Source organism: Silurus aristotelis (assembly GCF_946808225.1).
Source record: "Silurus aristotelis genome assembly, chromosome: 6".
In the NCBI taxonomy this organism is placed as follows: domain Eukaryota; kingdom Metazoa; phylum Chordata; class Actinopteri; order Siluriformes; family Siluridae; genus Silurus; species Silurus aristotelis.
The window spans coordinates 34,713,679-34,738,729 of NC_139579.1; the positions used below are offsets into that span (position 1 = coordinate 34,713,679).

The window sequence follows — 25,051 nt, forward strand, 5'->3', positions numbered from 1 at the left end:
CTGTGTCCCTCGCGGCGGCCTTTGGAGGGTGCTCCGGGAGTATGGGGTCCAGGGTCCTTTACTAAGGGCTGTCCGGTCCCTGTACGACCGAAGCAGGAGCTTGGTTCGCATTGCCGGCAGTAAGTCAGACTTGTTACCGGTGCATGTTGGACTCCGGCAGGGCTGCCCTTTGTCACCGGTTCTGTTCATAATTTTTATGGACAGAATTTCTAGGCGCAGCCAGGGGCCGGAGGGTGTCCGGTTTGGTGACAACGCGATTTCGTCTCTGCTCTTTGCAGATAATGTTGTCGTGTTGGCTTCATCAAACCAAGACCTTCGGCAGTCACTGGGACGGTTTACAGCCGAGTGTGAAGCGGCTGGGATGAGAAAAAGCACCTCCAAATCCGAGGCCATGGTCCTCAGTCGGAGGCTTGCCCACTTCAGGTTGGTGGAGAGTTCTTGCCTCAAGTGGAGGAGTTTAAGTATCTTGGGGTTTTGTTCACGAGTGAGAGAAGGATGGAACGGGAGTTTGACAGACGGATCGGTGCAGCTTCTGCAGTAATGCGGTCGATGTACCGGTCTGTCGTGGTGAAGAAAGAGCTGAGCAGCAAGGCGAAACTCTCGATTTACCGGTCAATCTACGTTCCTACTCTCACTTATGGTCATGAGCTCTGGGTCATGACCGAAAGGACAAGATCCCGGATACAGGCGGCCGAAATGAGCTTTCTCCGCAGGGTGGCTGGGCGATCCCTTAGAGATAGGGTGAGAAGCTCGGTCACTCGAGAGGAGTTTAGAGTAGAGCTGCTGCTCCTCCACATCGAGAGGGGTCAGCTGAGGTGGCTCGGGCATCTGTTCCGGATGCCTCCTGGATGCCTTCCGGGGAAGGTGTTCCGGGCGTGTCCCACTGGGAGGAGACCCTGGGGAAGACCTAGGACACGCTGGAGAGACTATGTCTCCCGGCTGGCCTGGGAACGCCTCGGTGTCCCCCCGGAAGAGCTGGAAGAAGTGTCTAGGGAGAGGGAAGTCTGGGCATCTCTGCTTAGACTACTGCCCCCGTGACCCGGCCCCGGATAAGCGGGAGAAGATGAGATGAGATGAGAGCAGGATTTATTTCTGATAGCTGATTACTATCAGATCGTTGTAAATAGACAAGGTCTGAAAAGAGACATAAAGAGTGAAATAGTACAATGCTTGGTGGAGCTAATGATTTTTCCCATGTCAGACATGGTTATAAGCTGTAGTGATGTTGTTGTTGGGCCTCTCACTGTTGGAGATAAGGATCCGCAGAGTGGCATAGCTGATGCTGAAGCGGAGGGACAGCCCGAAGCTAAGGCCGGCTTGCCGCCCTTTGATCCATTCTCACCCAGCTCTGTTGACTCTGGAGGGGATGCGCGACTGAAAGTCCGCCTGGCTCGGTTACAATACGACGCCCATGAGAGAGCCCAAACACGTCAGACTGAGCTAACCCTGCGTCTGGAGGTACGCAAACTTGAAATAGAGGCTGACAAGCAGGTGAAGCTGCGACAGCTGGAACTGAGCAGCCGAGCCCACGCAAGTCTGATGCTTCTCCTCTGGTTCATTCATCCTCGCCTACGTTTGATGTATGTAAGCATGTTGCATTAGTACCCCAATTTAGAGAATCTAAAGTAGATTCTTATTTCAATGCTTTCGAGCGAATTTCTACTTCCCTTCGATGGCCTAAAGATGTTTGGTCACTTTTGTTACAATGTAAATTGTTTGGTAAAGCTCTGGAAGTCTGCTCTAGCTTATCGCTAGAGGAGAGTTTAAACTACGAGTCCGTAAAATCTGCTATCCTTCGTGCATATGAGCTAGTTCCAGAAGCGTATAGGCAGAAGTTTAGGGGCCTTAAAAAAAATTCTACACAGACCTTTGTAGAGTTTGCACGAGAAAAAGGAATTCTGTTCGATAAGTGGTGCACTGCTAGCAAAGTGAAAGATTTCGACTCGATGAGAGAACTTGTTTTGCTAGAAAAGTTCAAGACTTGTCTGCCGGAACGTGTTGTAGTTTACCTGAACGAACAAAAAGTAACTTCTTTGTCACATACAGCCGTGTTAGCGGACGAGTTCGTTTTAACGCATAAAACAGTTTTTTCTTCCCTGCGCGCAGAGAAAACTCAGTCTGTTTCTCTCCAATCACAAACTTTCCGTTCTAACTCCAGTCCACCGCGATCTCGGGAGAATCGTGAGTGCTTTTATTGCCATAAATCTGGTCACGTAATAGCTGATTGTTTGGTTTCAAAACGTAAGAAAACGCAATCCCAACCTAAAAGTGTTGGATTTGCAAAATCCCTTAACTCAGCCGTTGCTGTGCCTTGTGAAGAAAGGATTGATGACAGTTACATTCCGTTTATTCTCAAAGGGCTCATTTCTTTGACTGGTAATAGTGAGGATCAGAAAGAAATAAAAATGCTTAGAGACACAGGTGCGATGCAGTCATTTATTGTGGCGGAGAAATAAAATTTTTCTGAGGATACCTCCTGTGGTTTGAGTGTCATCGTAAAGGGTATTGAGATGGGTTGCGTAAAAGTGCCATTGCACCGAGTACACCTGCAGTGCGACTTATGTACCGGTGTTGACTTTATCCTTGGGAATGACTTGGCAGGTGGAAAACTAATGCCTGTTTTAGAGGTTGTTGATAAACCTGATGTTTTTTGTCAGTCAGAGGATTTGACTAACTCTGATGTTTTTCCTGCATGTGCGGTTACTCGCGCTCAGTCTCGAAAAATGGGTGATGTAGTCGATTTGTCTAATTCGTTTATTCTTCCACTTTTTTCTGACGGGAACCCTGAAAAAGCTGTTGTATCTGAAGAACAAAAAGAGAATATAAAGAGTTCTAAAGTAGCTGTGACTGATGTAGAATTGTCAAAGCTGTCTTTGTCTCGAGAAGAAATTATTGCTGCGCAGATTAAGGACAAATCTCTTGTTCTTAATTTTAATTCTGTTGTTTCTTCTGATGTGATTAAAGACCAGAAAGTTGGCTATTTCATGGACAATGGCATGTTGATGAGAAAATGGTCGTCTAAAACGGATACGGATTTAGATCGGAATGCGGTGTATCAAATTGTTGTTCCTTCTCCTTATCGCCAGCATGTTTTATTTCTAGTGCATGATCATCCACTTGCGGGACATCTTGGAGTTACAAAGACGTACAATCGAGTTTTAAAACACTTCTTTTGGCGAGGTTTAAAAAAGGATGTGGCAAATTATTGCCGTGTTTTTCATGATTGTCAATTGGCCGGGAAGCCGAATCAAGTTATTCCATCTGCTCCACTGGTCCCCATACCAGCCATCGGTGAACCATTCGAACATGTGGTGGTAGACTGTGTTGGGCCGTTGCCAAAAACAAAATTGGGTAACCAGTATTTGTTAACTATCTTGTGTATAGCTACTAGATTTGCGGAGGCAATACCATTAAGAAAGATCACCAGTCCTGTTATTATTAAGGCCTTAGTGAAGTTCTTTACTACGTTCGGCCTACCAAAAATTGTTCAGAGTGATCAAGGCATGAATTTTCTATCTAAGCTTTTCAAACAAGTATTGCAGTCTTTGGGGATTACTCATTGTGTTTCAAGTTCGTACCATCCAGAGTCCCAAGGTTGTTTAGAACGTTTTCATCAGACATTAAAATCAATGCTACAAAAATATTGTTTGAAGACAGCTAGAGACTGGGATGATTGAGTTCCTCTGGTTTTATTCGCTGTAAGAGAAACCGTACAAGAATCTCTTGGGTTTAGCCCAGCCGAACTGGTTTTTGGTCACCAGGTAAGAGGGCCGCTCAAAATTCTTAAAGAACAAATGTTGTCAGTTGATTCCGGTCCGAAAACGAACGTTCTGGATTATGTAAGTAATTTTCGTGATCGTTTGCATGCTGCTTGCTCGCTTGCTAAGGAATCCCTAATCATTGCGCAGAAGGGCATGAAGCTCAGGTATGACCGTATCAGGTACTAGTATGTTTACCAGTTCCCGGATCTTCTTTGTCTGCTCGTTTTTATGGTCCTTATGTAGTGAAAAGGAAAATAAGCCAAACCGACTATATGATCCACACACCTGATAGAAAACGCCAAACGCGTGTTTGCCACATAAACATGTTAAAAGCTTACTATGCTAGGGAGAATGCAGGAGAAAAAGCTTCGGAACAGACTAAAGGACCAGCCGTCTCTTCTATTGCTGTAACCGTGGAGCAGATTTCATCCCCCGATGTGTCCGGTGCTAACGAGGATGGCGTAGGACTGCGTAATGCTCCTCAGCAATGTGCAAGGTTAACAAATTCTGAGATGTTAGGAGATTTTTATTCTTTTCTTCATCATATGTCTATTGACCAGAAAGCAGACATTGTTAAATTACTTTCTGACTTTAACTGTCTGTTTAGTGATGTTCCTAAACTTACGAATGTTTTGTATCATGACATTAAGGTAAACGGTGCCCGTCTGATTAAACAACACGTGTATCGTGTTAATTCAGTAAAGAGATCCATAATGCGTCAGGAGGTAAATTATTTACTAGAGACTGGTCTAGCCAAGCACAGTTATAGCCCGTGGAGTTCACCTCGTTTACTCGTTCCTAAGCCAGATGGTACTTTTAGGTTTTGTACAGATTTCCATAAAGTGAATGCAGTAACGGTGTCAGACAGTTATCCATTACCCCGTATGGAGGACTGTGTCGATAATATAGGATCTGCCTCTTTTGCGAGTAAACTTGATATGTTAAAGGGCTATTGGCAAGTCCCTTTAACTTCCCAAGCATCAGAAGTTTCTGCATTTGTAACCCCTGATAACTTTCTTCAGTATACTGCCATGGCTTTCGGTCTCCGAAAATGCACCCGCGTGCATTTTTTAACGTCTCGTGAACATAGTATTGGCAGGTGTACCTAATTGTAATGCATATCTTGACGATCTTGTTATTTACTCTGCAGATTGGACATCACACATGAGTTCGTTGAGAACAGTGTTCGAGCATCTTGCAAACGCTAATCTAACGCTTAACTTGGCTAAGTGCGAATTTGGCCAAGCTACGGTTACTTATCTTGGCCAAGAGGTGGGTCAGGGACAGGTGTGACCTGTAGAAGCCAAAGTCACGGCTATTTCCGAATTTCCTGTATCTACAACTCGTAGGGAATTGAGACGATTTTTGGGGATGGCTGGCTATTATCGAAACTTTTGTAAGAACTTCTCGATTATTGTCAGCCCTCTTACTGCATTGCTTAGCCCGTCTAAATCTTTTGATTGGTCCGTTGAGTGTCAGTATGCGATGGATTGTGTAAAGACTCTTTTATCTAATACCCCTGTTCTTCTGGCTCCGGATCTTTCTTAAGGTTTTAAACTGGAAATTGATGTGAGCGCTGCTGAAGCTGGCGCTGTTCTCCTACAAGAGGATATGAATGGTATAGATCACCCTGTTAGTTACTTTTCACGAAAGTTTAATAAACACCAGTTAAATTATTCCACGATTGAGAAGGAAACTCTTGCATTGTTGCTTGCTATACAACATTTTGAGGTATATATCGGATCCAGTAGTTTACCCATCATCGTATTTACTGACCATAACCCTCTTGTTTTTCTATCTCGGATGTATAATCAGAATCAGCGTTTAATGTGGTGGTCTCTAATAGTCCAGAATTATAATTTGGAAATTAGACACAAAAAGGGATCTGAGAATGTTTTCGCAGATGCTCTATCGAGGGTTTGAAGATGTCACCAAACTAGTTGGTTCTTAAAGGGTGGAAGTGTTACGTCCCAGTAGATGTCCGTTTGTGTGGGATTTTTTTTTCTCTCTCTCTATTGGTTCTCCTTCCTGTCATTCTCTTAAGGTTCCTCCCTGTTTGGACTGCTATTGGCTGGGGAGGTAATCATTGTTTGTCACGTGACTGCTCTTGTGGCCAATCCGGTTTGCTGCTGGGGTTTAAAAAGAGGACTGCAGGAATGTTCAGGAGAGCACCTTTTGTTTTGCACCTTGTTGAAGCGGTCTGTTGTTATCTTGCCTGTTTCATGAGTATTTATATTCTGATAACAACCTTTGTATTTTCCCCAGGAGTGTTGGGCAGGTAGTATGTCACGTGACTTACATCTTGCAACACGTAGACGCTGTTATGTATAGAGACACTAGCTAGAAGTGTGCGCTGCTTATGTATTTTTGGGTAGTTTAGCGTAGGTAAGCTAGGGTGTGTAGAGGCGCTTTGTTTAGAGTTAGGTTAGTGGTTTATACTGAGTTAGTTGGGTTTGTTTTATTGTGTTCTTTTTTTTAGCGCCACTCCCCACCCCTCTCTCCTGTGGGATTATTTATGTACAATATGTAAATATTGTATATAATTTGTCACTTCCTTCCCCATGGTTGAATAAACCTTTTGTATTATATTTGGCTTGCGTGTCCTGTTCCCCTGCCTATCCACAGAATGACCACAGTATGAATGTTACAGCTTCAAACCCTAGACTAACAACAAGAAGTCGAACAAAGAGTTTGACAGTGAAAGTGAGACAAAGTGAGACAGTTAAACCAAGCTAAAGTGAGACAGTAAGACAAAGTGAGAAAGTGAGAGTTGGACAGAGTGAGACAAAGTAAAAGTGTGACAGAGAGCTAGTCAGATAAAGTTAGAGAGTCTGAGTGAGACACAGTGAGAGCGGGGAAGACTAAGACAGCGACAGAGTGGGACAGGGTAAGACAGTGTGTGAGCATGCGGCAGAGTGAGAGTAAGACAATGTGAGAAAGTGAGACAGTAATAGTGAGAGAATAGTAGTGAGTAAAAGTGAGACAGCGAGCACTGAGACAGTAAGACAGAGTGAGAGTGAGACAGAATGAGAATGAGTGAGCGTATTCAGTCTGCTTTAGGTTTCCTGACGTGTTAATTGTTAGAAGTAAGCAGTTTGTCATGGTGAAACTTTCCCAGTGGATGTTTGTGAATAGAAATTCTGTGCTAGAGCGAGGCTAGGATACAAATCAGTAAAGCCTGCACGCACGCACACACACACACACACACACACACACACACACACACACACACATCATTGCTGTAAGCTGTAGCATTTGATATAAAAACAAGACTGATGCTGCAAATTAGCTGATAATAAGCTGGTAAGTAGCACACCAACACACACCAACTTTTAGACTCACTGTTTTACTATTACTATTTTTTTACTAATTGTGTAATGACCCTACATTAACATTAGCTAACACACATTAATCAAAATAGACACACAAAAGTAATAGACACAAAAGTATGAAGTATGTTCTTCCAGCAGTAATTTGCTGCCGCATGGTGTAAATAAAAACAAATGTAATCTCAGAGTTTACATAACATTTAGAATCCTATAGCCAAAGTGACAAAGACACAATACACTTACATGAGTAAAGTCATTAGGAGACTGTTGCTAGGCAACTGAAAATTATGGACACTGAAGAACTCCTCACAACTGCTAGAAATAAGACTAATCTTTTAGCAGCTACAATTTAGCCGTTAAGCAAAGGACCTTGCAGGAATCTAACGAGAACATAATTATCAGGACATTGCCCTCAGAAGTGTTAATAAGTTAATGAAAAAACATTGATGTTAAGGAGAGACAAGCAGAAACTTAATCTAAATCATCTCAAGTAAAAAATGTGTGTGTGCGTGCGTGCGTGCACTACTGTATAAGAAAAGATGGATTCAACACAAAACCCCACATTATTAGGAATTCATGACTATTTAAAAATGATTTGGTTATGCAAAGGTTCATGCAATCAATTTTTAAATACATCTGTATTGTATCTGTATACATCTGTAACTCCCAACACCACCTCTATCCCAAAACACCACCTCCATCTCTTAACACCACCTCCATCTCCAAACACCACCCTCATCTCCTAACAACCTCATTCCCAAACACCACCTCCATCTCCTAACACCACCCCATCTCCAAACACCACCTCCATCTCCTAACACCTCCTCTATCTCCTAACACCACTTACATCCCCAAACACCAGCTCCATCTCCTAACACAACCTCATTTCCAAGCACCACCTCCATCTCCAAACATCACCACCATCTCCTAACACCACCTCATTCCAAAACACTACCTCCATCCCCAAACACCAGATCTATTACCTAACAAATCAAATCAAATTTTTATTTATTCTTGGTCCTGTTCAATTCATTCATATTAAATTTTCATTTGTCACATACACATACATACAGGGTACGACATGCAGTGAAATGCTTTTTATGACGGTCCGGCATGAAGGAATAGAATGGGGAGAAAAATAAAACAAAAATGGGGGGAAAAATAAAAGAAAGAAAAAAAAGGCATATAAATAAAGTATAAAACTATATAAAATATAAGAATATATAAAGATATATATGAGATATATATGAGAAAAAAGATGTATATACAGAATATGCTTATGGCGTAAACGTAAACAATTTAAGGTGGTTTTGTAATTGTCCATAAAGTGTGCGTGTGCGGTATGGTGTGGTGTAAAGTGTCCGTGTGCGGTATGGTGTGGTATAAAATATAATGTAAAGTGCACTGTGCTGTGCGAGTACAGAGTTTAAAGTGTTGTAGTGCACCACTTCTAACCATAAACACCATCTCCATCTCCTAACACCACCTCATTCCCAAGCACCACCTTTATCTCCTAACACCACCTCCATCCCCAAACACCACCTTATTCTACTAACAACCTCAGTCCCAAACATCACCTCCATCTCCAAACACCACCCTTATATCCTAACAACCTAATTCCCAAACACCATATCCATCTTCCAACACCTCTTCTATCTCCTAACACCACTTCCATCCCCAAACACCAGCTCCATCTAATAACACAACCTCATTCCCAAGCACCACCTCCATCCCCAAACACCACCTCCATCTCATACCAACCTCATTCCCAAACACCACCACCATCTCCTAACACCACCTCATTCCAAAACACCACCTCCATCCCCAAACACCAGATCGATTTCCTAACATCACCTTTATCCCCAAACACCACCTTTATCTCCTAACACCACCTCCACCCCCAAACGCCATCTTATTCTCCTAACAACCTCAGTCCCAAACACCACCTTCATCCCCAAACACCACCTTGTTCTAAAACACCACCTCTATCCCTAAACACCAACTTCACCCCCAAACACCACCTATATTTCATAACACCACCTCCATCCCCAAACAACAGATCTATCTTCTAACACCACCTACATTCCCAAAGACCAGCTCCATCTCCTAACACAACCTCATTCCAAAATACCACCTGACCCCCAAACATCACCTCCATCTCCTAAAACCACCTCATCCCAAAATACCACCTCCATCCCCAAACACCACCTTTGTCTTTTAACACCACCTACCCCCCCAAACATTACCTCATCTTTAAACATCACCTCCATTTGCTGACATCTCCCTGTGACAAAGTGTGGCGATGTGGGTGCACATACACAACATTAGCATTCCAGTCTTTCATACACACAAACATCCACTCTACTTTCACTCTAGTTTCTTTTTATATTCTTTTAATATATTCTGTTCAACTCTTGTTCACTGTAAATAAACCATCACTTTTTTTACTATAATTCAATTCAATTAATTTTTATTTGTATTGCGCTTTTAACAATGAACATTGTCTCAAAGCAGCTTTACACAGATAATGTGGTGATTAAAAGTGAATATGTTGTTCATAAGTAAGTTTGTCCCTGATGAGCATGCCAGTGGCCACTGTGGCAAGGAAAAACTCCCCGAGATGGCATAAGGAAGAAACCTTGAGAGGAACCAAACTCAAGAGGAAACCCATCTTCATCTGGGTTGCACCGAATATCCATGAATATTAATTCTATGACAACCCTAGCCATAACCAATTCCTCTTTAATCACTGAGCTAATACAAAAATCTAACTCCTCATCATGCACTCTTGATCCTGCACCTACTTTCCTGCTAAAAGACTGTACATCGGCGATTTCTGCCCCCATCTACCACCTTATTAATATGTCATTTATCTCCGCTACTGTACCTGTGTCACTTAAGACTGCTGCTGTTACTCCCATACTCAAAAAGACTAATCTGGACCCGGCAGACTTATCCAACTACCGCCCTATTTCCAACCTGCCATTTGTATCGAAGATCATGGAAAAGCCTGTGGCCTCTCAGCTGCAGTCATTCCTAGCTGGTAACAACCTCTTTGATATTTTTCAATCTGGCTTCCACCAGCAGCATAGCACGGAGACCGCGCTAGTAAAGGTTGTTAATGATCTTTTACTCATTGGAGACTCAGGTAGTCTCTGTATACTTCTGTTATTAGACCTCAGCTCTGCCTTTGACACTGTCTGTCATAAGATTTTACTTTCACAATTAGCGGAATTAGGCATATCAGGCTCTGCACTATCCTGGTTTTCCTCTTATCTCACAGGCAGGCAATATCACATCTCCATACACAATTCCAAATCTCCTACTGTCTTACTTAAACAGGGTGTCCCACAGGGCTCTGTTCTTGGCCCACTACTATTAATTCTGTACATTTAGCCGCTTGGCAACATCATTCGTAGACATGGTTTTAGTTATCATTGTTATGCTGATGATCTTCTTCTTCTTCTTTCAGCTGCTCCCATTAGGGGTCGCCACAGCGGATCATCCGTCTCCATACCACCCTGTCCTCTATATCTGCCTCTTTTACACCAACTACCTGCATGTCTTCCCTCACCACATCCATGAACCTCCTCCTTGGCCTTCCTCTTTTCCTCCTACCTGGTGGCTCCATCTTCAGCATTTTTCTACCAATATAATTCATGTCCCTTCTCTGCACATGTCCAAACCATCTCAATCTCGCCTCCCTCACCTTGTCACCAAAACATCCTACATGTGCTGTCCCTCTAATAAACTCATTTCTAATCTTGTCCATCCTCGTCACTCCCAACGAAAACCTCAACATCTTCAGCTCTGCTACCTCCAGCTCCACCTCCTGTCTTTTACTCAATGCCACTGTCTCTAATCCATACAACATTGCAGGTCTCACCACAGTCCTATAAACTTTCCCTTTCATTCTTGCAGATACTCTTCTATCACAAATCAATCCTGTCACTCTTCTCCACCCACTCCACCCTGCCTGCACTCTTTTCTTTACTTCCCTAACACACTCTCCATTACTTTGCACTGTTGACCCCAGGTACCTGAACTCCTCCACCTTCTCCACCTCTTCTCCCTGCAACCGCATCACTCCACTGCCCTCCCTCTCATTCACGCACATGTACTCTGTCTTACTCCTACTGACTTTCATTCCCCTTCTCTCCAGCGCATATCTCCACCTCTCCAGGCTCTTCTCAACCTGCTCTCTACTCTCACCACAAATGACAATATCATCTGCAAACATCATAGTCCAGGGAGACTCCTGTCTGACCTCGTCCGTCAACCTGTCCATCACCACTGCAAACAGGAAAGGGCTCAGGGCCGATCCTTGATGCAGTCCAACCTTCACCCTGAACCAGTCTGTCGTACCTACTGCACACTTTACTGCCGTCACACTGTCCTCATACATGTCCTGCACCACCCTCACATACTTCTCTGACACACCTGACTTCCTCATACAATACCACAACTCCTCTCTCGGCACCCTGTCGTACGCTTTCTCTAAATCCACAAATACACAATGCAGCTCCTTCTGTCCTTCTCTATACTTCTCCATCAACATCCTCAAAGCAAAAAAGGCATCTGTGGTGCTCTTCCTCGGCATGAAACCATACTGTTGCTCACAGATGGTCACCTCTTCTCTCAGCCTGGCTTCCACTACTCTTTCCCATAACTTCATGGTGTGACTGATCAACTTAATTCCCCTGAAGTTACTGCAGGTCTGCACATCTCCCTTATGCTTAAAGATCAGTACCAGCACACTCCTTCTCCATTCCTCAGGCATCCTCTCCCCTTCCAGAATCCTGTTAAACAATCTGGTTAAAAACTCCACTGCCATCTCTCCTAAACATCTCCACGCTTCTACCGGTATGTCATCTGGTCCAACCGACTTTCCATTCTTCATCCTCTTAATCGCTGCTCTCACTTCCTCCTTACTAATCCTATCTACATCCTGCTTCACCAACTCCACATCCTCCAACCTTCTCTCTCTCTGATTTTCCTCATTCATCAGCTGCTCAAAATACTCCCTCCATCTTCTCAACACACTCTCCTCACTAGTCAACACATTTCCCTCTCCATCCTTTATTGCTCTAACTTGCAGTACATCCTTCCCAGCTCGGTCCCTCTGCTTGGCCAATCGGTATAAATCCTTTTCTCCTTCCTTAGTGTCCAACCTCTTATACAGTTCCTCATATGCCTTTTCCTTGGCTTTCGCCACATCCCTTTTAACCTACTGCCGCATCTCCTTGTACTCCTGCCTACTTTTCTCATCACTCTGTCGATCCCACTTCTGTTTTGCCAACCTCTTTCCCCTAATGCTCTTCTGCACTTCCTCATTCCACCACCACGTCTCCTTGTCTTGCTTTCTATTTCCAGATGTCACACCAAGTACTTTTCTAGCTGCCTCCCTCATCACTCCTGCAGTAGTTGCCCAATCATCCGGCACCTCTTCACCACCACCAAGCCCCTGTCTGACCTCTTCCCTGAACCTCACACTACACTCTTCCTCCTTCAGTTTCCACCATCTTATTCTTCTTTCAAACCTTACTTTCCTCCTCTTCTTCTTCGCCTCCAAAACCATCCTACAGACCACCATCCGATGCTGTCTAGCTACACTGTCCCCTGCCAACACCTTACAGTCTCCAATCTCCTTCAGGTTGCATCTCCTACACAGAAGATAATCCACCTGTGTGCACCTTCCTCCACTCTTATACGTCACCCTATGATCCTCCTTCTTCTTAAAATACGTGTTCACCACTGCCATTTCCATCCTTTTAGCAAAATCTACCACCATCTGCCCTTCCACATTCCTCTCCTTAATACCATACCTACCCATCACCTCCTCATCACCTCTGTTCCCTTCACCTACATGCCCATTAAAGTCTGCCCCAATCACCAATCGTTCTTTCCTAGGTACACCATCTACCACTTCATCTAATTCACTCCAGAATCTTTCTTTCTCCTCCATCTCACAGCCAACTTGTGGAGCATAGGCACTGATGACATTTATCATCATCCCTTCAACTTCCACCTTCACGATCATCACCCTATCAGAAACTCTCTTCACCTCCACTACACTCTTACTGTACGCTTCCTTCAGAATCACCCCTACACCATTTCTCTTCCCATCCACACCATGATAAAACAGTTTAAACCCACCTCCAATGTTCCTGGCCTTACTCCCTTTCCACTTGGTCTCCTGAACACACAACACATCTACCTTTCTCCTCTCCATCATATCAGCTATCTCTCTCCCTTTACCCGTCATAGTACCAACATTTAAAGTACCAACCCGAACCTTGTTATGCTGATGATATTCAGTTATATACTGCTTGTCAACCAGATTCTGTGAATGTAAAATCCTCACTCTCCTCTTGTGTTAGCGAGTTAAAATAATGGCTACACTCAAATTTTCTTAGCTTGAATCTGGGTAAAACCGACATTCTGATAACTGGTCCCGCATCTCTAATAAAAAACAACTCTGTGGACTTTAGTCTTGATCTGGATGCTACTACGATTTTCCCCTCAGCTACTGTTAGAAATTTAGGTATCATACTCGACCCCTCACTATCCTTTGATGCCCATATTCGCAGCCTCTCCAAAACATCTTTTTTTCATTTACAACGCATTGTCAAACTGCGACCTTTCATCTGCAGAAATGATGCCGAAACATTAGTACATGCTCTGATTACGTCCCGTCTCGACTACTGCAATTCACTCTTCTCTGGTCTATCAGCTCACTCAATCTCACGTTTACAGTACATACAAAACTCGGCTGCCAGAATGTTAACCTCCAATAAAAAAATCTGCCCACATTACCCCTATATTATTTGATCTTCACTGGCTGCCAGTCTCATCTCGCATAAAATATAAAATCATACTCCTCACTTATAAGGCACTAAATGCTCTTTCCCCTCACTATCTTTCCGATCTTTTCTCATCCTATGTTAAATCAAGATCACTCTGGTCTTCAAATTCTGAACTTCTTTGTGTACTTAGATACCGTCTATCCTCTGTGGGTGGCAGATCCTTTTCTGTCATTGCTCCAATACTATGGAACTCCTTACCCATTGCACTCAGAACAATTACCACTTTGACTGAATTTAAATCAAGGCTTAAGACCCACCTTTTCAACCTCCACTATCAGTCAATGCATATATGTTAGGAGTCCTTCATTTTTCTGAAATGTGGTGTATGTTTCATGTACTATGTAGTGTTCTATCTCTTGTCCTGTATGTTTTTATGTCTATGTTGTCTCTGCTATTAACTCATGCAGCTGCATGTGATCCTTCGTCCTGGGCAAATGTCCGACGAATATGTTTGTTTATGTATGTTATTGTATGTTTATTTTCCACCTCAAGGGGACACTGACACTGCGATATGGAACATACAACGAGACACTTACGCTACACAGCTTCGGGCCGCGGTGCTCAATGTGGTGAGGGACTTTAATAGTGCCATCCTCAAGCGCGCACTGCCAAACTTCCAACAGCACATCACCTGCCCCACCAGGGGTGAAAGGACACTGGACCACTGCTACACACAATTTAAGAACAGCTACAAGCCACAATCATGTCCACCGTTTGGGAAAGCAGACCATGCTTCCATCTTCCGGATTTATCGGGAAACTAGCGGATGATACTGTAAAGAAAACCACCATCAGAACGTTTCCCAACCAGAAGCCGCGGGTGGATAAAACTATCCGCGATGCTCTGAGTTCATGCTCCGCTGCCTACAACATGGGGCTCGCCACCGGGGACAAAGATGAGTACAAGACTGCATCTTACAGTGTGAGCAAAGTGGTGAAGGAAGCAAAGCGGCACTACAGAAAGAAAAGAGTCACACAACCTCTCCCTGGAACACTCCACCATTGTTCCTGTCCCAAAGAAACCCCAGCCCACCTGCCTCATCGAATAACACCCAGTAGCTCTAGACCTCAGCCATCCCAACAATGAACACTTTTCTCTGTTACGTTCAGGGAAGCACTTCCGCTCTTTGAAAGCAAATACAGAGAGAATGAGTAGGAGCTTCTTCCCGCGACCAATCGGCATTTGAACCAGGAAACACCCAGAATCTAGTACTTAATTTAGTTCCGAATGCAGCAGCAAGGGTCCTTACTAGATCTAAAAAAAAATATGAGCACATCACCCCTGTAATTGTAAGTTTAATAGTTACAAGTACACACACAGCCCAATTTTTAGAAACCGTATCTATTCCTCGTGTAGTAAAACCAAGAATTAAATACACAAGATCCAGAAATAATCTTATTACAGTTAAAACTGAAAAATGCCAGATAAACAATCACAACAAAGTTCTAAAGTTTGATCTTTTAAACATTAGATCACTTGCACCCAAAGCACTGATTGTAAATGAGATGATCACAGATAATAATCTCGATGTCTCACTGAGACCTGGATTAAACCAGGGGATTATATGGGTCTAAACGAGTCGACACCATCAGGATATGTTTATATGTGTCAGATTGGTCGTGGGGGTGGTGTAGCAACCATTTATAGTGCCTCTCAATGTTAGTCAGAAATTAGGATTCAGCTTTAAATCATTTGAAGTGCTCGTTCTTAAAATTGTACTTTTAGAGTCCTCACTAGATCTAGGAAATATTACCACATCACCCCTGTTTTAATCAGTCTACACTGGCTCCCAATTAAATCTCGCATTGATTATAAAATACAGACGCTGATTTTCTTCAAGTGTTTGCTTGTTTTCTATCAGACCTCTTGATCAATTTTGATAAAGTGCTGCTTGTAGGAGATTTTAATATTCATGTAGATGATGCAAAGGATGCCCTTGGATTATAATTTGTCGATTTATTAAACTCTTTTGGGGTTAAACAAAATGTCACCGGACCAACTCATCGCTTTAACCACACACTAGACTTAATAATATCCCACGGAGCAGACGTCACTGATATTTTACCTCAGAATGATGACATCACAGATCATTACCTCATACTGTACACACTACCGGTAGAGCAGATTAGCCGTGTTTCACCACGTTATCGACTTGGTAGGACTATTTTTCTGACCACTAAGAACAGATTCATAAATAACCTGCCTGATTTATCTCAATTTCTCACTAAACACATAACTGCTAATAAACACCTGCACCTTGGTATAATAGTCATATGTATGCCCTCAAGAGAACAGCCCGTAATCTGGAGAGAAAATGGAGGAAAACTAAATTGGAGCTGCCTATAACATGGGGCTTACCACCGGGGACATGGACGAGTACAAGGCTGCGGCTTACAGTGTTCGCAGAGCGGTGAAGGATGCAAAGCGGTGCTACGGTAGGAAACTAGACACAGTTGCAACATGGTGGCTCTAGGAGCCTGTGGCAGGGACTAAGAACAATCACGGACTACAGAACAGCATCTTCCAGAACGAGCTAAACATCTTTTATGCTTGCTTCGAGGCTGCAGCTAACCACGCTAGCGACACAAACAGCATGCACGCCGAGAGAGCCGGAGAGCTATACACGTTCACCATCTTGGAGCATGAAGTGAGAAGGGCATTTAAGAGAGTGAATACCAGGAAGGCAGCAGGACCAGATGGCATCACAGGTCAGGTTTTGAAAGCCTGCACTGACCAGCTAGCACCGATGTTCACTGAGATGTTCACTAAGATGTTGAACAGTCTGTAGCCCCCTCATGCTTTAAACAGTCCACCATTGTTCCTTTCCTGAAGAAGCCCCAGCCCGCCTGCCTCAACGACTACCACCCTGTAGCCCTGACCTCAGTAGTGATGAAGTGCTTTAAGAGACTGTTCAGAGACTTCATCACTAGACCGTTCTACTGAGGACTCCATTGTTCATCATAGTGTGGAAGAGATGAGCAATGGCATACTTAGTAGAACGGTTCGGGCGGTACGTGAACTGTAGAGGGTCCAGTGTGTCTGGATGTGATGCAGTGATGAAGTCTCTGCATCACTGCATCACTACCAGTGTGTCCACTTCCACACTATGATGAGCCACCTGGACTACAGAAAAGGGAATTATACAAAAATGCTGTTTGTGAACTACACTTCAGCGTTTAACATGATAATTCCCTTCACACTCGCCTCTAAGTTGTAGGTCTTGGGACTCAGCCTGCCGCTGTGTCATTGGATCTCTAGGGTTAGGGTTAGTCTTCCTGACAGACAGACCACAAGCCGTACGGGTGGGAAAACACACCTTATCCACCCTTACTCTCAGCACTGGAGCTCCCCGGGGTTGTGTTCTGAGACCCCTGCTTTACTGACTGTACACATATGACTGCGTGGCCACTTCCAACTCCACCACAATCATCAAATTTGCTGACGACACTGTTGTGGTGGGCCTGATCTCCACCAATGACGAGACGGCCTACCTAGGAGGTTAAAAACCTGGAGAGATGGTGCCAGGAGAAAAACCTTCTCCTGAATGTCAGCAAGACTAAGGAGTTGACAGTGGACTTCAGCACGAAGCAGGAGCAGTCATACCAACCACTAAACATCAACGGGACCCCAGTGAAGGGAGTGGACAGTTTCCGGTACTTACAGTGGGGCAAAAAAGTATTTAGTCAGCCACCAATTGTGCAAGTTCTCCCACTTAAAAAGATGAGCGAGGCCTGTAATTTTCATCATAGGTACACTTCCACTATGAGAGACAAAGTTAAAAAAAAAATCCCGAAAATCACATTGTCTGATTTTTTAAGAATTTATTTGCAAATTATGGTGGAAAATTTGGTCACCCACAAAAAAGGAATTCTGGCTCTCACAGACCTGTAACTTCTTCTTTAAGAGGCACCCCTGTCCTCCACTTGTTACCTGTATTAATGGCTTCTGTTTGATCTTGTTATCAGTATAAAAGACACCTGTCCACAACCTCAAACAGTCAGACTCAAAACTCCACTATGGCCAAGACCAAAGAGCTGTCAAAGGACACCAGAAACAAAATTGTAGCACCTGCACCAGGCTGGGAGACTGAATCTGCAATAGGTAAGCAGCTTGGTGTGAAGAAATCAACTGTGGGAGCAATTATTAGAAAATGGAAGGCATACAAGACCACTGATAATCTCCCTCAATCTGGGGCGCCACGCAAGATCTCACCCCGTGGGGTCAAAATGATCACAAGAACGTTTAGCAAAAATCCGAGAACCACACAAAGGAACTAGTAAATTACCTGCAGAGAGCTGGGACCAAAGTAACAAGGGCTACCATCAGTAACACACTACCAGACGTGTCCCCCTGCTTAAGCCAGTACATGTCCAGGCCTGTCTAAAGTTTGCTATAGAACGTTTGGATGATCCAGAAGAGAATTGGAGAATGTCATTTGGTCAGATGAAACCAAAATAGAACTTTTTGGTAAAAACTCAACTTGTCATGTTTGGAGGAGAAAGAATGCTGAGTTGCATCCAAGGAACACCATACCTACTGTGAAGCATGGGGGTGGAAACATCATGCTTTGGGGCTGTTTTCCTGTAAAGGTACATTGTTAAAATTGCCATACAAATAAACATGAATTTTATTAAATTAAACTGCCTTGTCTGTTATCATTTACACAACCACTGTATAGAGAATAGATCTGCTGTTTCATACTTAATTACAAACATATAAGCAGTAAGTCACCACACACACTAGCAGCATGGTCAGAAAACCGCACGGAAATCTATACCAATATCATAACACCAAGACCACACAAAAACACCTGTGTGTATTTAAAGCTCTAATAATTATTTCTTCATTAACAAGGTAATAACCTTTGTGTCTACTAGGATTAAGGGTGAAAATCAACAATTCACTTCTTCTTTCAAGAAGCCTAACAGTAATAAAATATCCTATGTGAAGATCTTGAGCTTGTGGTCTAAACATGCAGAAATGAGCAGGTCCTTATTTCTCCTAAAACATTAGTAATTCAGAACAAGCAAATAGACTCAATCTGGAGTTCTTATCTTAGGTTTAATGTTGCCCATTATCAAATCAAATAAAATTTTATGGTCCGAGGTACGAGCGGTCACTCAGTAGATTTTTTGCTTTGTTATGCGAGCAAAAAATTGAGGTACGAGCTCGAGACACCGCTGCTAGATGGTGAAGCGAAGCCAGAAAGCGCAGATTGTGAAAAAATGAAGAAATAGTAAAAAATAAAAGTTTAGGGATACATAGTGTACAGTAGTGATAGTAAAAAATTAGTTTCCCCTCCGCCTCCACTTATCGAACCCCCCCGCCCCCCTCCACCGGCGTTTTTGTTAGCTCAAATAGTCATCTCCACAGTAAATACACTGCATAAAACTTTATTATATCTTTACATACTCTTTCTATTATGTTTTTATAAAAGATTTGTTATTCAGAAATGTATTTTCCTAATTTAATAACATGAAACATAAAAACGGGGTGGCATTTTGAGGGTTGGAACGGATTAATGCCATTTTAAGTATTTTCAATGGGGAAAATTGATTTGATGTGCGAGCAAATTGAGATACGAGCTCGGCCACTGAACAAATTAAACTCGTAGGTCAAGGTACCACTGTATAAGAAAATTATGCAAAATGATATTCCATAGTCCTCATGGAAAATAGTTTCTCAGAACTACCTTCTTCTCATGTCTGATCATCAGGACCATGATGAAGGTCAGGAGTTTGCCACATTGGCATATAGGACCTAATACATGAGATTTACTTTGATACTCAATACTGCGCAAAGATTCATTCAAGGATCATCATTATCATAATGACCATACATAGTATGTAGCCTGAATGCATCAAAATTATAAAAATGCAAACCTCTTATTACTTACATCCAATCATCATCATAGCCACAGCAAAGATCTTCTCTCCATCAGTGGTGGGTGCGATGTTGCCAAAGCCGATGCTGGTCAGGCTGGTCATGGTGAAGTACAGAGAGGTGATGTAAACTGAGTCCTTGCTGGGGCCACCCTCCCACCTGCCCGTGCCTGTGGCATTAAAGCGGTATGGTGTCCCTGCTGTTTCTCCCAGCATGTACAGCCAACTGTCCTTCCGTGCCACGTTTGTCTCCTCATCAATGACTTCATAGTCCCCAATACTGTACCAAATACATGCGAGCCAGTGTGCAGCGAGACCAAACACACACACTAGCAGCATGAGTACCGCGGCGCCGTATTCGATATAATGATCCAGTTTACGTGCCACTCGACCCAGACGCAGCAGACGCACCACCTTTAGAGAACTGAACAAACTGCTGATGCCCTAAGCCACCAAAATAGACAAAAACAAAGATATAAAAAGTGAGGCAACGTAAAGTATAAAACCAAATGAGCAGAATGTAAGCAAGAACGTGCAGCATTAATGAGAAATACAGAGAAACAGAGAGAGAAAGATTTGAGAGGAATATACTGTATAATGCATATATAAAATACAGCATGAGGTTGAGTTATCTATATCTATAGAAACACAGAAGGTAAGTAAGGAAAGATAAAAATATATAAAAATATATATTGTAAAGAATCCTTGTTTAATACTGTGTTTAACATTTGTAGGCCTTATAACCCTTCACAGATTTCTGAGCAGCAAAAACTGCTTCTCTGAGGTGATGCAGACAATTTAATTTTTATTTGTATTGCATTTTCCACAGTGGACATTGAATTAAAGCAGCTTTACACGGATAAAGCGGTAATAAGGTTTTATGAAAGAATGTGCAGAAGAACACCTAAGTGCTTCCAAACCAACAGGATTCTTTTTAAACACCCAACTACTTTTTAAAGATTGTGTAAGAATTTTCTTTTTTACTTATTTATTTTTCTCCCACTTGATTTCTAAATCTGGTTTACTGTTTTGAGGAAAAATTACTATTAATAGTATTAAACTTGTGGTTTTTTTTTTTTGTTATCTGATGTTTGTTTGTAGATGTTGGTGAAGAACACGATTCTTTTTCCCCTAGAGTTAATGTCCTTCTGTTTATTCTTTTCTAGGCGCTGTGAGGTGTGTGTGTGTGTTTCTTGAAACAAAAATGCATTGTTTGTCCTTGTGTATATTGTCCATGTTTAAAAATACTTATGTTATAATAATATGTTCTTAACCCAACATTGTGATTTTTTATTTATTATAAGCCGTTAGTGTGTGAAGTCCAACTGCTTGTAAAATGTGTGTGTGTAAAAATATCACCAGGCTGCAGACAGAGACAGAGAAACAATTGTTGAGTTCTAAAATGTCTCTCACTTTCTGAAACTGCTCTAAGAACTCAGAATGCTGAAAACTGTGAGTTTGATTATCATAACTTTTTGATTAGCAAGCTAACTATAAAGTACTGATCTACCAATTAGCAGAATTCTTAAAACAACAGAAAAAGGGGATTCTACCAATTTAAACACACAAATTATGTGTTGTTAAACTTTACTGGGATTTTGAGGTCTAAAACATTTATTTTTTACACACAGATGTGATACACATATGGCCTAAAGGCAACATGATGAAACCCCAAATGATCTGTCTGTACAGTAGAGACCGTAGGGCAAGAGCACCTACAAAAGCTATGGCCGGAAGCACAGAGGTTTATAGTTTAATATCAGAACAGTGAAGAAATGTAGACATCAAAATGAGCGGCAAGATACAAAACCAGTATCTTGCTGCTAGATAACCCTAACCCTTGTAGAGCAGTTAACAGTTAAACAAGACAAGACTCACAGAGAATTTCCAGAGTGGAAAAAAGCAACTGACCTCATCAACATTCTCAAAGGCATTGATGACATCATAGGGGAGGCAGGACAGCAGATCAATGACAAACCACGTCTTCAGGTAATTCATGCGAATAAGCTTGGGGTCAGAAATGACCTCACCAGCAGGTCCAACAAATGTGGTGTGGAAGTTGAGGATGATGTCTACCAGGAAGATGACATCCACTACGCTATCAATCACCAGCCATGCTACATTGTTCTGCTTAATCTTGAAGGAGACATTGTAGGGAACCATGATGGCTGTGTAGAAGGTGAGGATAAGGATCACCCAGTCCCATGTGGTCTTAAAGGTGCAGTAGTGTAGGATGATGTGTGGTGGCGTCTTCGGTGTCTCCTGTTTATACTGAGGCAAGATGTCAGAGCCAAGCTGCAGCACCTAGACATGTGGTAAAGTAAAACCTTTGCATAAATGGCAGGTGTACAGTAACGGACATTCAGATTAACAGCATTTGACAGAGAAGTGCTGTGCATTCTATAAAAAAAACGAAAGAAAACTATTTCATTGTGCTAAAGTGTAAACAAATAATGGTTTCATCTTATTCTTAAAACACATGTTCATGAAACTGCATGGTACTAAACCACAAACTTCTTCAAAAAACAATTTAAAGGAGCCCAAAAAAATGTATTAACACAAACCTGAGTGTTTGTGGAGTGTTATGTATTGAAAACTGGTTATGAGCTTGGAAGTGCTTAGGGGTAAGAGAGAAGGACTAAGACTATAGATAGGCAAGAATATGTATATATATATATATAAAGATTGGATAAGTGGACAGGATTTGGGATTCCTTAACTAGACTCACAATTAGCTATGTGGCAAATTTTTCAGCAATCAGGGAGGAGATTGAAGGAGGAGGTGGATCAATAAGATGATAAAAAGTAACGATTTTAATTGTAGATCTGAACGCAACAACGCAATGCCTCAAATGGGAAGATATTAAAGACAGAATTTATTACCGGTAGTTCACCTGCTGTTTATAACGGTAACCATTTACAATGTTTACACTTTCAAACACTCAATCTTTGAGAAATTGTGTTTATGGGAATCTTGGTCAGGTGAATGGACAGATGAATGAACACAGATACAAGCTCTTAGACATAGTGATGCTGATGAAGGATGACTAATACACAAACAGTTAAAGCACATCTGTTCTGTGGAGTTCTTGTAGTGTTCTCTTTACTTTGATTGATAAAGCAATGATTGAAAATTTTAATTTATTTTGTGAAGAGTAACAGGTGGACCACTGTAAGTAACTTTACAACTACAAAATTACCTGCAATTCGTGAATAATGGATCTGATCAAAAATGGTCACCTCGGTCAGATGAGAGTGTTTATGAACATTTTCTCCTTTGTGGACAGTAGGCTGAAGCTGCTGCAGAACACCTCGACTGCTGGTCAGGGCTCTGGTAAGGCGTGCAAACTTTCCCCAACCTACACAAACACACGCACATACAAATAGCACTGTTAGCACACTCAAACACACTCAACTACATGCATTTCAGAACAGTGTATAGGTATGGCATAAGTGTTTCACTATCATAAATTCACTGAGGATGCGTCCTAAATTACATCATTCATGTTTTCCCACATACACACACTCACACTACCTGCCTTAAAAAGCAGCAGTGCATTGTGGGTTTTGTATCCCCACTTTTAGATACTAAGGTTTTTGTAGTGCATTCCATGGGAAAATATATATATATATATATATAAAATCACGCATGGATCAAGATTCAGAAACCAGAGTACGGGCAAACGATTTATTAGTCTCAGTACACGAGGCAGAAGCTTCAGTATAAGCACAAACCGGGCACCGGGTGTAATCCGTAATGTGGAAAGTCCAGGGATGATCACCAGTGTAAACCGTAGATCAGACGGTGAGCGAGTGGAAATGGGGGCCTTATGAAGGGGACAGTAGCCTGGAGACAGGCGAAGGTGATTAGTAGGAGGGTAGGGCTGTGCGAGTGTGCTGAGTGTAGAAGGGAGGCGTGGCTGGTGGTTCCCTAAAATATATATACAGTAATCAGTCGCTTTAACGTGATTGGAATCTCGTGCACAGGTTTATCATGGAATTTAATTTGCAACATAACTAATTAGTTTGCCTGATTTTCCTGGTCTCCCACGAAGAGCACCATAGACCAAAACACTTATAGGTCAAGTCAAGTCAAGTTTATTTCTATTGTGCTTTTCACAACAGACATTGTCTCAAAGCAGCTTTACAGAAATCAACAGTTAAGGTGAATGGTGTGCATTTATCCCTGTTGAACAAGCCATGGCGACTTATAGGGAAGTGTTTTTATGGAGTTTTATGTTTAAATATGGAAATTTATAAAAAAAAAATTATAATTATGAATCAGAAAATGAAGTAAAATGTTAATACATTACTGTATACTTAAAATACTGTACAGTGTATATCTTCACACAAGAGACAAAGAAAACAGGAGGCGAAGCTACCTCCAGCTACCTCACTGCCACTGTCTCTAAATCATACAACATCTCAGGTCTCACCACAGTACTATAAACTTTCCCTTTCACTCTGACAGATACTCTTCTATCACAAATCACTCCTGCTATCACTCTCCTCCACCCACTCCACCCTGCCGCAACACTTTTCTTCACTTCTCTAATACACTCTATTACTTTGCACTGTTGAACCCAGGTACCTGAACTCCTTCACCTTCTTTACCTCTTCTCCCTGCAACTGCACCCCTCCACTGCCCTCCCTCTCATTCACACACATGTACTCTGTCTTACTCCTACTGACTTTCATTCCCCTTCTCTCCAGCACGTACCTCCACCTCTCCAGGCTCTTCTCCACCTGCTCCCGACTCTCACCACAAATCACAATATCATCCGCAAACGTCATAGTCCGTGGAGACTCTTGTTCTGGAGTTCGGGAAGCCGGCATCCAGCTAGATGGGCTAAACACAGCTCTGTGCGGTAAGACTCGGTGGTGGTGTGTGTGTTTATATCAACACGGAATGGTGTAAGAACTCTGTGCTTGTTTCACGCTACTGCTCATCACTAGTGGAGTTCGTGACTGTTAGATGTAGACCTTTTTATTTTTCCACAGGAATTTACCACTGTTTACATTGTCGGAGTGTACATTCCTCCCATTGTTAATGCTAAGGAGGCACTGAGTGAACTCTACTGTGCTATTAGGGACCTGCAGAATGCTCACTCCGACGGATTGTTTATTATCGCCAGAGATTTTAACCATGTGAATCTCAGGACTGTACTCCCTAAACTCCATCAGCATGTGGACATTGCAACGAGAGGAGCGAAC

The 25,051-nt window shown here is 42.5% G+C and overlaps 1 protein-coding gene and 1 long non-coding RNA gene across 3 annotated transcripts in view; one reads left to right on the plus strand and one right to left on the minus strand.

The window, feature by feature from the left end:
* The window catches only part of kcnh1a (potassium voltage-gated channel, subfamily H (eag-related), member 1a), a 121,481-nt gene that overhangs the window by 61,630 nt on the left and 34,800 nt on the right, over positions 1-25,051 (minus strand). For both annotated transcript variants that reach the window (XM_083544593.1, XM_083544594.1), the window contains exons 5-7: positions 23,078-23,196; positions 21,750-22,142; positions 19,853-20,282 (exon numbers count right to left, since the gene is read on the minus strand). In XM_083544593.1, coding sequence (XP_083400719.1) covers positions 19,853-20,282; positions 21,750-22,142; positions 23,078-23,196 — 942 coding nt within the window. The remainder of the gene's footprint in view (positions 1-19,852; positions 20,283-21,749; positions 22,143-23,077; positions 23,197-25,051) is intronic.
* LOC310727965 overlaps positions 1-25,051 on the plus strand; it is a 60,864-nt gene that overhangs the window by 31,043 nt on the left and 4,770 nt on the right. The window lies entirely within an intron of this gene.